The sequence below is a fragment of the Nomascus leucogenys genome, chromosome 6 (assembly GCF_006542625.1).
Source record: "Nomascus leucogenys isolate Asia chromosome 6, Asia_NLE_v1, whole genome shotgun sequence".
NCBI lineage: Eukaryota > Metazoa > Chordata > Mammalia > Primates > Hylobatidae > Nomascus > Nomascus leucogenys.
In genome coordinates this window covers 90223918-90239998 of record NC_044386.1, presented here as the reverse complement: position 1 = coordinate 90239998, position 16081 = coordinate 90223918, and the positions used below count along the sequence as shown (strand labels likewise).

General features: G+C 37.0%; 2 protein-coding genes across 7 annotated transcripts in view; one reads left to right on the top strand and one right to left on the bottom strand.

The window, feature by feature from the left end:
- The window catches only part of LRRC49 (leucine rich repeat containing 49), a 163851-nt gene extending 162740 nt beyond the window's left edge, over positions 1–1111 (bottom strand). For 2 of the 5 annotated variants that reach the window (XM_030814675.1, XM_030814677.1), the window contains exon 1: positions 614–767. In XM_030814675.1, coding sequence (XP_030670535.1) covers positions 614–661 — 48 coding nt within the window. In that variant the 5' untranslated portion in view covers positions 662–767. Of the gene's footprint in view, positions 1–613 lie in introns of all 5 variants that reach the window. The other 3 variants (XM_030814676.1, XM_030814678.1, XM_030814679.1) reach the window with 3 other exon arrangements.
- Positions 1112–1128: 17 nt separating this feature from the next.
- On the top strand, positions 1129–12189 carry THAP10 (THAP domain containing 10). Of its 2 annotated transcripts, XM_030814682.1 has the most exons (4): positions 1164–1713; positions 5804–5824; positions 10635–10782; positions 10892–12189. In XM_030814682.1, exons 1-4 carry the CDS (start codon positions 1285–1287, stop codon positions 11086–11088), a joined length of 795 nt encoding a protein of 264 aa, XP_030670542.1. In that variant the 5' UTR covers positions 1164–1284; the 3' UTR covers positions 11089–12189. The 2 variants fall into 2 exon arrangements, with proteins under 2 accessions (XP_003267215.1, XP_030670542.1); XM_003267167.3 differs by lacking the exon at positions 5804–5824 and having other exon boundaries at positions 1129–1713.
- The last annotated feature ends 3892 nt before the right edge of the window (positions 12190–16081 follow it).

The window sequence follows — 16081 nt, the reverse complement described above, 5'->3', positions numbered from 1 at the left end:
AAATTTGCTCTTAATAGACAAACACATATTTCCAAAAAAAGGTACAAATAAAAATATAACAAAAAAATTAGAACACAATGCTCCATTTCTGTTTCTGGTAAATGATCTTGTTCTGAGGATTTGCTGAAAACAATAAAATCACATCTAAGAATTAAAAGGTTTCACTGATTTATTTTCCAAAATGTCGGCAGCAATTTAACCCTCTAGTTAGTACCTCAGGCTTTCGACATTTGCCATTCAGGTCTAAATAAACATCTCAATGAAACAGGTGAAGGAGGTGGGAGTCCCTAATGATAAATTCTCTTCACAGTTAAAAGGAAAAGAAAAGAAAAAGGAATTGACTGGCCAAAGGAATTTAAATAAACCCAAGCCTTTCACAGCAGACCAGCTCCACCTTCTGGGGAGCCCAGATCCTGGACAAGACTTTGAGTACCCATCATATAATATTAAATTGTGCCTTGGTCCAGCCCACGAACCTCAAACCCTGGTCAGACAATAGCTTGAGTAGACCCAGCGGTCCCGGTCCCAATAATACAGCCCATCTCCTAGGACAAAGACGCCAGTCAGAAAGAGTACCAATGGGAAGAAAGAGAAAGTAGAAGGCCCAACTTACGTTGTTCGCAGCCCGGCCAGAAACAGAGCGATATTTCCCGGGAATCATGATAGGAGACAGTCCAGGTTCTCTGTTAGATCTGCCTTCGAGGTGACGCTACAGCGGAGATTCAAAGAGACCCGAAAGAGGTCATCTCCCAGGCAACCTGCTCCGGGTTACCATGGAAACGACCATTTCCGGTCTGGACCTCTCCCGAATCGATAGAGCCACACAGTCTTTGCAGCTTCTGGTTGTATTCGTGAGAGCCCAGTGCGTCACCACTTCCTCATTCTATTTTCCCAGCCTCATAAAAACAGAGCGGGAGTATTGGGAGGAGGATAAGCTGGGGAAGAGGCTGGCCACATTGGTTGCTATGACAACCACCACTTCCGGTCCGTTCCTCTTTACGGCCCACCTCAGCGCTGCCCGCGCGAAATTTGTATCCCTCTGCTTGTGTCCACTGGCTCCTGGGGAGCAGTGCAGGGAGGAGGAGGAGGAAGATATCAAAGAGCCCTCCCACTGGGGGCCCCAGATCGCCACTTCCGGTGACCAGAGGTAGGGAAGGAAACAATCCCGACCCGGAGTGGACAGGTGAGGAGGGGAGGACTTGCCTCGCCGAGGCCGCTGCGAGGAGCGTGCCCAAGGGCGAAGGTTCCAGGGAGCCCGGCTCCCGCGCACCGAAGACGGTCGCCATGCCGGCCCGTTGTGTGGCCGCCCACTGCGGCAACACCACCAAGTCTGGGAAGTCGCTGTTCCGCTTCCCCAAGGACCGGGCCGTGCGGCTGCTCTGGGACCGCTTCGTGCGGGGCTGCCGCGCCGACTGGTACGGAGGCAATGACCGCTCGGTCATCTGCTCTGACCACTTTGCCCCAGCCTGTTTTGACGTCTCTTCGGTTATCCAGAAGAACCTGCGCTTCTCCCAGCGCCTGAGGCTGGTGGCAGGCGCCGTGCCCACCCTGCACCGGGTGCCCGCCCTGGCATCTAAGGGGGGAGAGGAGGGAGACCAAGCAGGCCGCCCGGACACGAGAGGAGAGCTCCAGGCAGCCAGGCATTCTGAGGCTGCCCCAGGTCCAGTCTCCTGTACACGCCCCCGAGCTGGGAAGCAGGCTGCGGCTTCACAGGTAAAGAGAGACCACCGAAGGTTGTGTAAGGACCCCTGGACTCTAGCTGGGCTCCTCCACTTAGTGTCACCTTGGGAAAGGCACCTCATCTCAAAAGTTCCTGTTTTCTTATCTGCAAAGTTAGGGGTGTGCTTTAGAGGTGATCTCCAAGGTCCCACTTAGCATTAACATTTTGGAATTAAGTGACCCAGTTAATTCCTTCTAACTGCTCCTCCCCCAAAACACACACACACACACACACACACACACACACACACACACACACACACACACATATATATATATACAGTCTTGTCCTGCAGAGTAGTGAGTTGCTTTCACTCGCTGCTCCAGAGTTCTTAAATAGAAAGGGTTTAATTTGAGCAAATCTCCAGGATTGGAGTCCTTGAAACTGTGTTTGCATAACATTATAAGCTTGAGGAAAGTCCCTTATTTGTATCACAAATGATGGGGCGAAGGAGATGTGGAGCTACAGATGAAGATGGAGCTTGCTAATAAATCCCTTAAGCTTCCTTTTGACTGATAACTAGCTCTAGCTGCCTTTAAGTTCAGTATCCCTGGTGAGCTGAATTTCCCCATCTTGCTCTCTTCTGCCTACTTTTCTGTTCCTTCTAAACATTGTTTGCACTCATTTTGCATCTAGTTACTACTACCTTCTTCCCCACTTACCATTTTAAAGAAAACTTTCCAGCCTTCCTTGTGATAAACTTCAGCCTTACCACCATTACACAGATTAAATTATAGCAAGAGGTTAGTAATTTCCTCAGGGGTCTGTAATCCTTACTTAGGTCCGGTTGCCAGATCAACACTCTTTCTGCAGTACTAACTTGCTTCCTACATTGGGGTGGGTGTTTAAGACCCTTTAATGGCATCTTGCAATTATTAAGATAAAGAGCAAAATTATTAACCCAATTTACATGGCCCTGCATGTTTGTTCCCACTGCGTACCACACTAGCCCTATCCAAGGCCACTGTCCCTGTTGCTCACTGTGTACCATCATGCTGACCTTTCAGTTCTTGGACATACTATACTATATTACTTCCTACCAACAAGACTTTGCTTAGTTGTTCCATGTATTATAATATCCTGGAACTATGCCTTCCCACTCCCATCATTACCAATTAAGTCTTTTTCCTTTAAAAATCAGCTAAACATTTTCCCCTTGATCCCTTAGTTATGTACTCTCATTCTTCGTGTACTCCATGTGATTCAATAGCACAGATACTTCAGTAGCACTTACCATAATTGCCATGAAATAATTGTGTAGTTTGCTTAATATTTGTTTCTCATATTAGAATGTAAGCTCCATGAGAGCTAGGATCATGTTTGCCATTGTATTGCAGTGCCTAAAACAATATTTTACAAATTTAAGTAATTCAATAAATATTTATGGAATGATTACATGACTATAGGAACAAATTTTTGCATTATAATTGAATTTTCAATTATCTGCCAGTTTGCCTCCTCACCAAGCTGTATACCTCTCAAGATAGCTGTCCTTTCCTTGAACCATCTGTCCAGCATCACCACCTATGCAAACTTTGCCCAAACATATACATCCATGTACATATGAGAGATAAATACTAAACATGTGCCACACACATCCCCCTACACCATTTTTCTTCTTCATAATTACACAACCTAATAAAAAATTGGGAGAAGAAAAGCCAAGTTAGTCAAACAACCAAAGTCTTTATAACCCATAAAAACTAACCATTGGGAAACAGATCCAACATACATAATAAATCTGTTTTCCGTTTAGTAAATGTAACTGGCCAACATTTATAACAATCCATAGTACATTAATATACTTGCTGAATTACTAGAAAACTATGTGTGAGTTCTAAAATAGTCACTTTAAAAGTATATAAGGTTAAAAAAAAGATTTTGAGTTGATAGCAATAAATGTTTAGCCTGGTCTGGATAAAGAACCCTAATCACATCGCTAAAAAATTGGCTTGTCTATCTGACTTCTTCCCGTACCCAATGTTTTTCTTCCCAATCCCAGGACTAACTGTCTAAAAATCAGATTTCCAGTCATTCTACAACATTTATTGAAGAGCTATTGTAGACACTGTTCTGGGTGCTTGGTGCTATATGTAGATAAATATAAATATGAATGTTACATATCTTTAGGGGGCTTCCGAAAAGACACCACTTCCAAGGAAAGAAAGGGGCTTGATTATTGTTTTCCCTTAACTGTTAATTTTGCATTCTTTTTTTAAAAACCCAACTGAATTTTTTAAATTGTTTACTTGAACTATAGCAAATACACAGAAAAGTGAACAAATCTTAAGTGGACAAGTCATTAAATTATCATAAACTGAACATGTGTAACCACAACCCAAGTCAAAGAAACAGAACATTGCTAGCACCCTAGGAGTCCCTATATCACCCCATATCCAGCCCCTCCCCTCTCCCCAAAGGTAACCAAGTTTGCTTTTTTTTTTTTTTTTTTGGATTTCATATAAATCAAATCATACTGTAGCCATTTTCTGTGTCTGGCTTCTTTTGTTCAACATTACATTTTTGAGATTCATCCATATTGTTGCATATAACAGTAGTTCATTTTCATTATTATGTAGTATTCCATTGTGTGAATATACCAAAATTTGTCTGTCTATTGTTGAACATTTGGGTTGCTACCCATTGGGGCTATCATAAGTAATACTACTATAAACTCTCTTGTAATGTGTTGTGGTCCACATGTGCACACATTTCTGAGGATATATACCTAGAATTGCTGGGTCATAGTATTATATTAAACTTCAGTAGATAATACCAAATAGTTTTCTAAAATACTTGTACCAATTTACACTTCTACCACAAGTATGATAGTTTCCATTGTTCCACATTCTTGCCCATACGTGGGATTTCTAGTCTTTCACATCTGAGTCCATTTGCAGAGTGTGTAGTAGTGTTTTTGCTTTTCATCCCCTGATTACTGATGAAATTAGTAAGGAAACACTTTTTCAAATATTAATTGGATATTTGGGTAGCCTTCAGTGACATGCCCTTTTAAATCTATCCCATTTTTCTGTTGGATTGTCTGTCTTTTCTTGTTGATTTAAAATTTTTGATAGATTCTACCTGGAAGTCCTTTTTCAGTTAAACGTTTTTATCTTCTCCCACTATGGGTTGCCTCTTGGTTCTTAATAATGTCTTTTGATGTACTGAAGTTCTTAATTCTGATGTAGTCCAAATTAGCAATAATTTTCTTTATGCTTAATACTTAAAACATTCTACTATGCTGTTTGTAATAAACTTTGTTGTTTTTACTTTTTATATTTAGATCTAATTCAGAATTGATTTTTGTGTTTGGTGTGAGGTAGGATTTGTTTCATTTTTCCCAACATTGATACCCATTTGACTCAGCATTTTATTGAAACTAGTAGCATTTCTTCTTGGCCTTGCAATGTCAACTTTGTCATAAATCAAGTGCCCTTTATATGCATAGGTCTGTTTCCACATACTTTATTCTGTCTCACTTATCTGTTTGCCTAAGCAAAAGTATCACAGTGTCTTATATAGCTTTATTAAGAATTAATATTCAATTGATTAATACCTCTTACCTTGTTCATGTTCGTGGATATTTTGACTATGTTGGACTCTTTAGATTTCTAGATACATTTCAGAATTGGTTTGTCAATTTTCACAAATTACCTACTAGGATTTTGATTATGACTCCATGGAATTCATAAATGAATGTGGGAATAAATGGCATATTGACAATATTGACTCTTCTAATCCATGAACATATATCTCCATTTATTTGGGTTTTTAAATTTCTCTTAAAAGTGTTTTATGGCATTTGATGTAGAAGTCTTATATATCTTTCATTAGATTTATTCACAGCTATTTGATTTTGCTACTATAAATGGTATTTTAAATTTTATAATCTGTAAGTGTATATTGATAAATTAATTTTTGTTGAACTTGTATCCAAAAACCTTAAACTCACTTATTAATATCAGTAGTTTATAAATTCTCTTGAATTTTATACATGTACAAAAATATCATCTGAAAAAAGTGTTTGATGTTTGTGTTTTTATTTTGTATTCTTCCTGTTGCACTGGCTTGAACCTCCAGTACAGTGTGGGAACAGAAGAGGTGAGGGGAATCCTTTTCTCATTCCTAATTTCAGAGGGAAAGCCTTTAATATTTCCCCATTTGATATGATTTTTACTATAGTTTTTTATAGCTCTCTTTGTAATAAAAAGAAATGTTCCCCTTTATTCCTAGTTTAGATTATAAATAACGGTGAATTTTATCAAATGGTTGTTCTCAATCTATTAAGGATAACATTTTTATTATGTTAATATAGTAAATTATATTGCTTTGTTTTAAAATATAGAATCAAACTTGCATGGCTAAAATAAACTCAATTTGGTCAAAGTGCTTTATTCTTTCCCATATTGCTTAATAAAATATTAGCTAAAATAAAATATTTAGGATTTTTGTATCTGTGTGCATGAGTGAAACTGGTCTACAGTTTTTTTCTTTCTTGGAATGCCTTTCTCAGGTTTGGTATGAAGATTATGCCAACAGATTTGGAATTGTTCTCTCTTTTTTCATTCTCTGGAAATGTTCATATAAAATGGCATATATGCATTAATAAATTTGGTATTAATATTTGTTAGAATTCATTGATAAGAGGGGAGTTTTCCTTTTGGAAAGGTTTTTTATGATGGATTCAATTTCTTTGTTATAAGGTTATTCAGAGTTCTTTTGTTTATCCATTTTGATAAATAGTATTTTTTAATTTGTCTGTTCCATCTAAATTTTTAAATGTATTGACACAAAGCCTTCATGATAATCTTGTATTTGAAAAAAATTCTGTTTGAGCCGAGGTAATTTTTGCTTTTTCATTTTTTCTTGATCAGCTTCACCAGATGGTTTATCGATTTTTTTTTTCTGTTTTAGACGGAGGCTCACTCTGTCACACAGGCTGTAGTGCAGTGGCTCAATCTCGGCTCACTACAACCTCTGCCACCCGGGTTCAAGCGATTCTCCTGTCTCAGGCTCCTGAGTAGCTGGGATTACATGTGCCTGCCACCGCGCCGGCTAATTTTTGTATTTTTAGTAGAGATGGGGTTTCACCATCTTGGCCAGGCTGGTCTTGAACTCCTAACCTTGAGATCCACCTGCCTCAGCCTCCCAAAGTGCTGGGATTACAGGCATGAGCCACCACACCCCACCGGTTTATCAATTTTTATTAGTCTTTTCCAAGAACAGACTTTGCCTTGTTGATCTTCTCTCTAGAATTTTTTTCATTTATTTCGCTTATTCATTATTCCCTTCCTCTACTTTTTAAAATTTTGTCCACTGCTCTGTCTTTAACTTCTTAAGAAGTTAAATTATATCATTGATTTTCAGAATTTTTATGGTGAATGTTAAATGGCACAGCTAAGTTTCACAAGCTTATTTCCTAAATGTAGAATTCAGTAGAGTGGTGTTGATAGAGGAAAACCTGGGTCCTGAGAGGGGGATATGTTAGAGATATTTTGTGGAATACTTTTTGCATGATATTAATAATTGTAACCTAAATTAAGCCCAATTAATTTTTCTATCGTAATATATGCATTAAAGATTATAAGTCCCCACCTAACATGGCTTTACTGAATCTTACAAGTTTTAGGTATGGAGTATTTTTATTATTTAGCATAAAATATCTAATTTCCATTGTGATTTTATCTTTTATTCATGGGTTAATTAAAAGTATATTTTTTAATTTCCATATCTCTGGGCATTTTTTAGTTAAATTTTTGCAATAGCTTTCTAGGTCAATTACACTACTGCCAGAGAAAATACAATATATGGACTTAATCTTTTGAAATTTGTTGAAACTTGTAACATGCCCAAAATAGTTTTTTAAATGTTCCATATGTACTTGAAATGAATGTGCGTACTGCACTTGGATAGTGTTCCACTGATGTCTATTAATCATGTTTAAATTTCCTATATCCTTTTGGAATTTTTATCTTAATTAATTACTAAGAAAGTGATGTTGCAATCTTCCACTGCAATTTTGAATTTACATATTAATCTTCAAATTCTACCCATTTTGTAGTATATATCTTGAAGCTATGTTATTAGGTTATTAGCAATGTTGTTAAATATGTATATATTTTGAAGCTATGTTATTAAGTATGTAGTGCTAATATAGCAACACCAGCTTTCATTAACTTAGTGTTTGCATAGTACATCTGTTTCCATCCTTCTACTTTCAATCTTTCTGTGTCCTTAAAAGTTTAGGCATTATTCTGTCTTATGGTTACCCCATTGAAGAGAATGTATCTTTTTTCCTCTGGCTGCTATTAAGTTTTTCTCTTCATTTTCCAGTTTTACTGTATTGTGCATAGGTTTGGTTTCTGTTGTTTTTATTTTGATAAATAGAAAGGGTTTATAGTACTTTTGTAAAACCATGTCTTAATGCCTTCTATCCATTTTGATAAATTCTCAGCTGTTATTTGTTCAAATATTGCGTCTGCCCCATTTTATGTTATACTTTTAAATCTTATCCCTTATGTCTGTTATGACATTTTCTATATTTTCTGTTTTCCTTTTGTCTCTTTCTGCCTCATTCTAGATACTTTCTTTTGACTCATGTGCTGGTGGATTAATATGTGCCTGGAAATTCTGCCTCTAAGCTTTTAATCTGAAGAAGCAATCAGATATCTGCACAAGAGATTTATGTTCAAATATTTCTAGTAATATGGATTGTTTTAATAAATTATAGTATATCTGTATAATACATTCCTATGTGGCAATAAAAATTATGATTTAGAATATTTAATAACAGATTATATATAAAATAAGTGGGAAAACTAAGTTATAAAGCATTATATTATCTCAATTTTTAAAAATACATAGTAAAAGACAAAAAACATAAAAATATAAAGTTTTAGCTATGGATTGTGAGATTATGACTAATTTTTAGCTTCTTTTTGCTTCTCTGGTGCAAATTTTTGCGGTAAAAAATGTATTATTGTTATAAAGGGAATAAAAGTTATTTTTTAAACACTGATTAAATTTCTAAAACTATTTTATCCAGAATACACCAGAATACATACAGAAATATGTGTTTATTCTGGACTTTGACAATACTTGGCTTAGAAGTAGATATAACTAGTGAAAATTGGTCATGATTTAATAAACGTGGAGATAAACCCTTTAAATAAGATTCGTGTTACAAAGGGACTCTTCACAAGAATTTCTTTACAAAGTTTCTTTCTTTTTTTTTTTTCCGTGTGTGTGTGTGTGTGTGTGTGTGTGTGTGTGTATGTGTATGTATGTGTTTGAAACAGAGCCTCACTCTGTCGCCCAGGCTGGAGTGCAGTGGTGTCATTTTGGCTCACTGCAACCTCTGCCTCCCGGCTTCAAGCAATTATTGTGCCTCAGCCTCCCGAGTAGCTGATGTGCCACCATGCCAGCTAATTTTTGTATTTTAGTAGAGGTGGGGTTTCACCACGTTGGCTAGGCTGATCTCGAACTCCTGACCTCAAGTGATCCGCCTGCCTCAGCCTCCCGAAGTGCTGGGAGGCGTGAGCTACTGTGCCTGGCCACAAAGTTTCTTTAACTTGGGTATCAATAGCCTATGGTACAGCCACCAAAGACACCTACTAAAATATGTTTTCAGTGGTTTGAAGGCAGCTGCCACTACTGCTAAACACTTTAATTTTGTTTTCATTTCTCTATCACTTACTTTCTCTCCTCCCAGGCCCTCTTAACTTTTCCAGATATCTTTTCTTACCGTCTTCCACAATCTCTAGGTACCCTGTCTTATATTACCTTTTACATATCAAAACCCTCCTTCTTTCTACCTCTTACTCATATTAGTTCCCCCACAAATCAAATTTCACCGCCTGGCACAATAGCACACGCCTGTAATCCCAGCACTTTGGGAGGCTGAGGCAGGCGGATCACTTGAGGCCAGGAGTTTGAGACCAGCCTGGTCACCATGGTGAAACATTATCTCTACTAAAAATACAAAAAATTAGCCAGGCATGGTGGCAGGCACCTGGAATCCCAGCTACTTGGGAGGCTGAGGCACGAGAATTGCTTGAACCCAGGAGGTGGATGTTGCAGTGAGCCAAGATCATGCTTCTGCACTCTGGCCTGGGTGACAGAGGGAGATCCCTGTATCAAAAAAAAAAAAAATTCCATTTCACAATGTAGTTTTTCTCAGGAAAGTATTAAAAGTCATTTATCTTATTAAAGGAGACTTCTATAAAGTATAAAGAACAAATGATTAGGTTTTCTAGAATAATATGACTGCTAAGATATCAAATAAGTTAATACCGATAGTATCATCTCGGCTGGGCGCGGTGCCTCACGCCTGTAATCCCAACACTTTGGGAGGCCGAGGCGGGCAGATCACCTGAGGTCAGGAGTTCGAGACCAGCCTGGCTAACGTGGTGAAACCCTGTTTCTACTAAAAATACAAAAAAATTAGCTGGGCATGGTGGCGCCTGCCTGTAATACCAGCTACTTGGGAAGCTGAGGCAGGAGAATCACTTGAATCCGGCAGGCAGAGATTGCAGTGAGCCGAGATCGCACCATTGCACTCCAGCTTGGGCAACAAGAGCAAAACTCCATCTCAAAAAAAAAAAAAAAAAAAAAAAAAAAAAAGTATTATCTCTTCTAGCTGTTGATTTAAGAAAAAAAAAAATTAGTTGTAAGCAAATAGCTTATGCATTCTGGCTGACCAGAATTCATGATTTATAAGTGGAAAAAAGACAGTATGGCAGAATTCATAAAAGCTTGGACTATAGATTCACCTTGCCTAGGTTCAAATATCAGCCTTACTAATATGTGACTGAAAATTTTCAGCTGTACTGTTTTACTACTTGTAACTTTTGAAAGATAAAACCCTATAAGGTACACTTTAATATGTTTCTCCTCTGATTTATATTTTTAGATTACATGTGAAAATGAAGTTGTGCAAACCCAACCCCATGCTGATAATCCATCTAATATTGTCACTTCAGTACCTACTCACTGTGAAGAAGGCCCAGTGCATAAAAGTACACAAATTTCTTTGAAAAGGCCCCGTCACCGTAGTGTGGGTATGTTTTGACTCTTCAATGGATTAAGCAATTGAATTGATCTTTTGTATATTAAAGATATATGAAAAGCAAAGTTAACTCATAGGTACTTATGCTTATTCTCTTTCAGGTATTCAAGCCAAAGTGAAAGCGTTTGGAAAAAGACTGTGTAATGCAACTACTCAGACAGATGAATTGTGGTCTAGAACTTCCTCTCTCTTTGACATTTACTCCAGTGATTCAGAAACAGATACAGACTGGGATATGAAGAGTGAACAGAGTGATTTGTCTTATATAGCTGTACAGGTGAAAGAAGAAACATGTTAAAAACTCAACGTCAAATGCTCTGATGTGCTATAGATTTTCAAATCTTTACTCACATAATTATCTCTTTGCTATTATAAATCTTTCACTTCAAGATAATTTGACAGTTGAGTATCAGCAAAATTTGTTTAGCTCTAAGGCAAAAGTTTGCTTGCTTGCCAACACAATGAAGATAATCCCTACCCACAAACATCCCTATTCTCTACTTTCACCCTTTTTTTTTCTTTTAATCCTTTTGGTAGAAATCAAGTTACAAAGCAAAACCACAATATCAACAACATTTCCTAATCAAAATTAAGCATTGAATATTTGTTTAAGCTTAGTTCAGAAGCAATGCTCCTATGGGACTTGACATTTGCTAGTTAGAATGTCCCTACTCTTCTAAATAATTTGAAGGTATAGAGCAGTAACACAGTAACAGTGAGCACAGCCAAGCCTGACACTACTAAATGATTTGGTAGTGAAGCCAGGATGTCTACCCTTGACTATTTTTTATGTTATTTATTTATTAGTTTGTCCATTTGTAACATATATAGATCTGTCCTGTGAGCATTTCTGATGAATCTATGGTTCTTACAGAAATTTTTCAAAGGGAATCAATTTAGAGATAGAGTTTTCATATACTTACATTAACTTATTAATGAAATCTGTTTGCATCAGTGCTTACTGCAACACATTAATTAGCTTGATTAATTTAGATTAGAATCATTAACATCATGAAGAAAAGTACTACATTTCTAATGTATTCCCATTGCAGGTGTTAGGTTTTTTTTCTGTCAACACCTCTCTTTTGAATTCTACATTTGAGAAATAAGCATGGAAATATTGGCTGCCCCATCTGCCATTCACCAGGAAAAATTTCTATGGCAATACCATGAAGTAAACTATTACAATAGTTTCTGAGAAGCATACTATAACTCTGATCTTCCATTGAGAATAACAAAAATAAATGTCAATTTTACACCTCATATATCTTCTTAGTTCTGGATGATTAGAAGAACTTGCATGTATTTTTATCCTAGAAAGTTTAAATAATACATCAAAGTTATTTTCTTCCAAATCTAATTTTATGTCTGCTTTAAGGAAAATAAAATATTAATAGGAGTTGTGAGCCTGAACAATGATTGTGTAAAAACATAGCATTATTATTACTTTCATTATTGTTATTGCTATTTTGACTTGAATTTGAGATGACTGTTTTTTGTTTGCTTGTTTTAGAGACAGGGTCTTGTTCTATCACCCAGGCTGGAATGTAGTGGTGTAATCATAGCTCATTGTAACCTCAAACTCCTGGACTCAGACGATCCTCCCACCTCAGTCTCCCGAGTAGCTAGGACTATAGGTGTGCGCCACCATACCCAGCTAATTTGTTTTTTAAATTTTTTGTAAAGATGCGGTCTCACTACATTGCCCAGACTGGTCTCAAACTCCTGGTCTCAAGCAATCCTGCCACCTCAGTCTCCCAGAGTGCTGAGATTACAGGCATGAGTCACTGGACCTGGCCTGTTTTAAGAGAGCATTATGTTTTAAAATGAATCACATAAATCTTCTGAAGCTAAATACCATCAATAAGTACTCTTTGAGCTTTGAAATAGCCTATCTCCTTAATTCAAACCATAATGAAGTTACATGCCCATTTGTCCCCAAATTTCACTGCCATGAACCTACTTCATTTCTACATGTTAAACAGTTTCGACAGCCATGTCAACACTTTTTTTTTACTCTTCACTTAGTTTTCTTCTTCTACCAATTGAGTATTTATACTTGATTTGTTGATTTACATGATCTCATAATTTATTGTGTAGTGTTTCACTGCCCTTCGCAGCAAAAGGAAATACTGGCTTTATTTTAAATGACGTATAAGGAACTTATAGTGTATATTATATTGTTTGATTTTTGCACAAGTATTTTTAATTTATTTTGTTGCTAGATCAGTTTAGTGGGGGAAAAAGTTAGATTTACCTTAGTACCTCCCATATCATTATTCATTTATTTATTCATAAGTATTTATCAAACATATACTCTGTGCCAGACAACTGTTCACTAAGGATACACTGGTGATTAAGACAAAGATTCTGTCCTCTTGGTGCTTATCTTTTGGTGGGGGAGCCAGACAATTAACAAGAAAATGAATGAATAATTTGAGATAGTGATTAGTGCTTTGAAGAAGATAAAGTAGGAGAAGATGTTAATTGAGGTGGGGGGAGAGGTTTGTTGAGCTGTTTTAGACAGGGTAATCAGAAAAGACCTCTCTAAGGAGAGCATATATGATCAGAGACCTGGATATCAGAAGGAGGGACTATGCAATGATCTGAGGGAAGAGAATTCCAGGTGATAGGAACAGCAGTTGCTCTGCTGTGTCTGAGGAACAGTAAGAAGACTAGGGTGGCTAGAGATAATGAATGAGGCAAAGAATGGTAAGAGATGAAGTTGGAGTGGTGTATAGGACCAGACCATGTTACGGTATCAGAGGCTACAATCTGGAATTTTTATTTTATTCTGGGCTTAAATTCTATTTTAAATGTGTTCTTATGACTGGTTTAATTATCTACCAGTATTTATTTCTTAAACTTACTTGGAAAATCAAGTTTAAAAAATCACTGGACTTTAGGTGAGAGAAGAGAGACATGTCAAGAGTATGTGAATGTAAAGCTTATTCAGTCAAAAATATTCCTCTGTGGGACTTCTGGAAAGCTGCAGTCTTACTGGCCTAAGGAATCAGAGGTAGGAATTCAGTCCTGCCAGAGTGAAAAGTGATGGGGCAAGTCATGGAAAAGAGGAAGCCAGAGGGGAGGAGACCCCAAATCTCATAAACTCCACCCAAATCTCTGACTAATCACGAGTTATGCCGGTGTTGTGACCTCTGGGGGCCCGACATAAAACAACGGTTGCAAGCCTTAGCTTAGCTGCTACTCATCACAGTGGAAATGGAGTTTGGAGTTTGAGTCCAGCCAAGTTAACCAGCTGTTACAACAAACTTCAAGTGTTTAGGAAGAAGATAACAATTTATCATCCAAAATGTCCAATATAAGATTTAAAATTACTAGTTATGTGAAGAAATTAGAAAGTGTGACCTAATATCAAGACAAAAAGGAATCAATAGAAACCAACCCCAAGATGACCAGAATTTGGAATTGGCAGACAAGAACTTTAAAGCAGTTATTATAAATATATTCCAAGAGGAAAATGTAGTCATAATGAAGAGATAGGAGGAATCTCAACAGAGAAATGGAAACTAAAAAAAGAACCAAATGGAAATTCTAGAACTAAAGCAGACAAGCTATCAAAACTGGCACAAGGAGAAACAGAAAGCGCCTATATCTGTTAAGGGAATTGAATTTGTAATTATAATCCTTTCCACAAAGAAAACTCTAGGCCCAGACGATTTCACTTTCAAATTCTATCAAACAATATAAGAAAGAATACCAGTCTTATACAAGCTCTTCCAAGAGAAAAGGACTAGAGAACACTTTCCATCTCATGAGTTCAGCATTAACCTATTACCAAAACTAGGCAAAGACATTGCAAGAAAAGAAATTATAAACCAACATCCCTTGTGAAGTTATATGTGTATCTTAACAAACTATTAGCAAACATATCCTGCAATATATTATAGAAATAATACATCGCATCTAAGTACAGTTTAGCTCAGCCACACAAGGCTGGTTTCACATTCAACAACCAAGCAATGTAATTCACCATATTAAGTGAATGAAAGAGAAAAATCATGTCACCTTCATCTTACTAGATTTAAAAAACATTTGACAAAAGTCAACATCTATTTATGATAAAACCTACCAACAAACTAAGAATAGAAAGGAATTTACTTTCTTCACCTAATAGCGGCCATGAATATATGCCACTAATATCCATAGTTAATGTTCCCTTACAGGCTTTATCCCTAGATCAGGAAAAATATGAGGATGTCCATTCTTCAATATGTTTATTCAACATCATACTGAAGATCCTAGTTGGTGCAATAAAGGCAAGGGGAAAAAAAGGAAAGAAGGCAAAAAGGAAGAAAGATGACAAAACAAAATGCATAGATGTTTAAAAGGAGGAAATAAAGTTGTCCTTTCTTTAGAGATGATATGATTATGTACGTAGAACCTCCTAAGAAATCTATTAAAAAGCTACTAGAACCAATAAGTGAGTTTAGCAAACTAAATGTGCAAAAATCAACTTCATTTCTATATGCTAGCAATGAACAATTGGAAAGTGAGATTAAAAAAAACCGGTTTCATTTACAATATGGAAAATGCAAAGAATTTTATTTATTTATTTATTTATTTATTTATTTTGAGACGGAGTCTCGGCTCGCTGCAAGCTCGGCTCCCTGCAAACTCTGCCTGCTGGGTTCACGCCATTCTCCCACCTCAGCCTCCCAAGTAGCTGGGACTACAGGCACCCACCACCACACCCGGCTAATTTTGTTTTTGTATTTTTAGTAGAGACGGGGTTTCACCATGTTAGCCAGGATGGTGTTGATCTCCTGACCTCGTGATCCGCCTCCCTCGGCCTCCCAAAGTGCTGGGATTACAGGCGTGGTCCACCGCCCCCAGCCGCAAAGAATTTAAAATAACAAAGTGTTGGAGAGCAATAGCAACTGGAACTCTCCTACATTGCTGGTAGTAATATAAAATACTACAAGCACTTTGGAAAACAATGTGGTAAACTTTCATGAAGGTAACATACCTATATCATTCAACCAAACAATTTCACTCCTGGGTACTTTCCGAAGAGAAAATACATGTCCACACAAAGACTTTTACACAATTGCTCATAAGAGCCAAAATCTGAAAACTCAAATGTCCATCAACGAGTGAGTGGATAAGGAAATTGAAGTATATCCAAATAATGAAATTCTCTTAAACATATACAAAACAACCTGGATAAATTTTGAAAGTATTATGCTGAGTGAAAAAAATCCAGGCACAAATAAAAGTACACATTCTATATTTCTATTTGGATAAAATTCTAGAAAAGAAAAAATCAA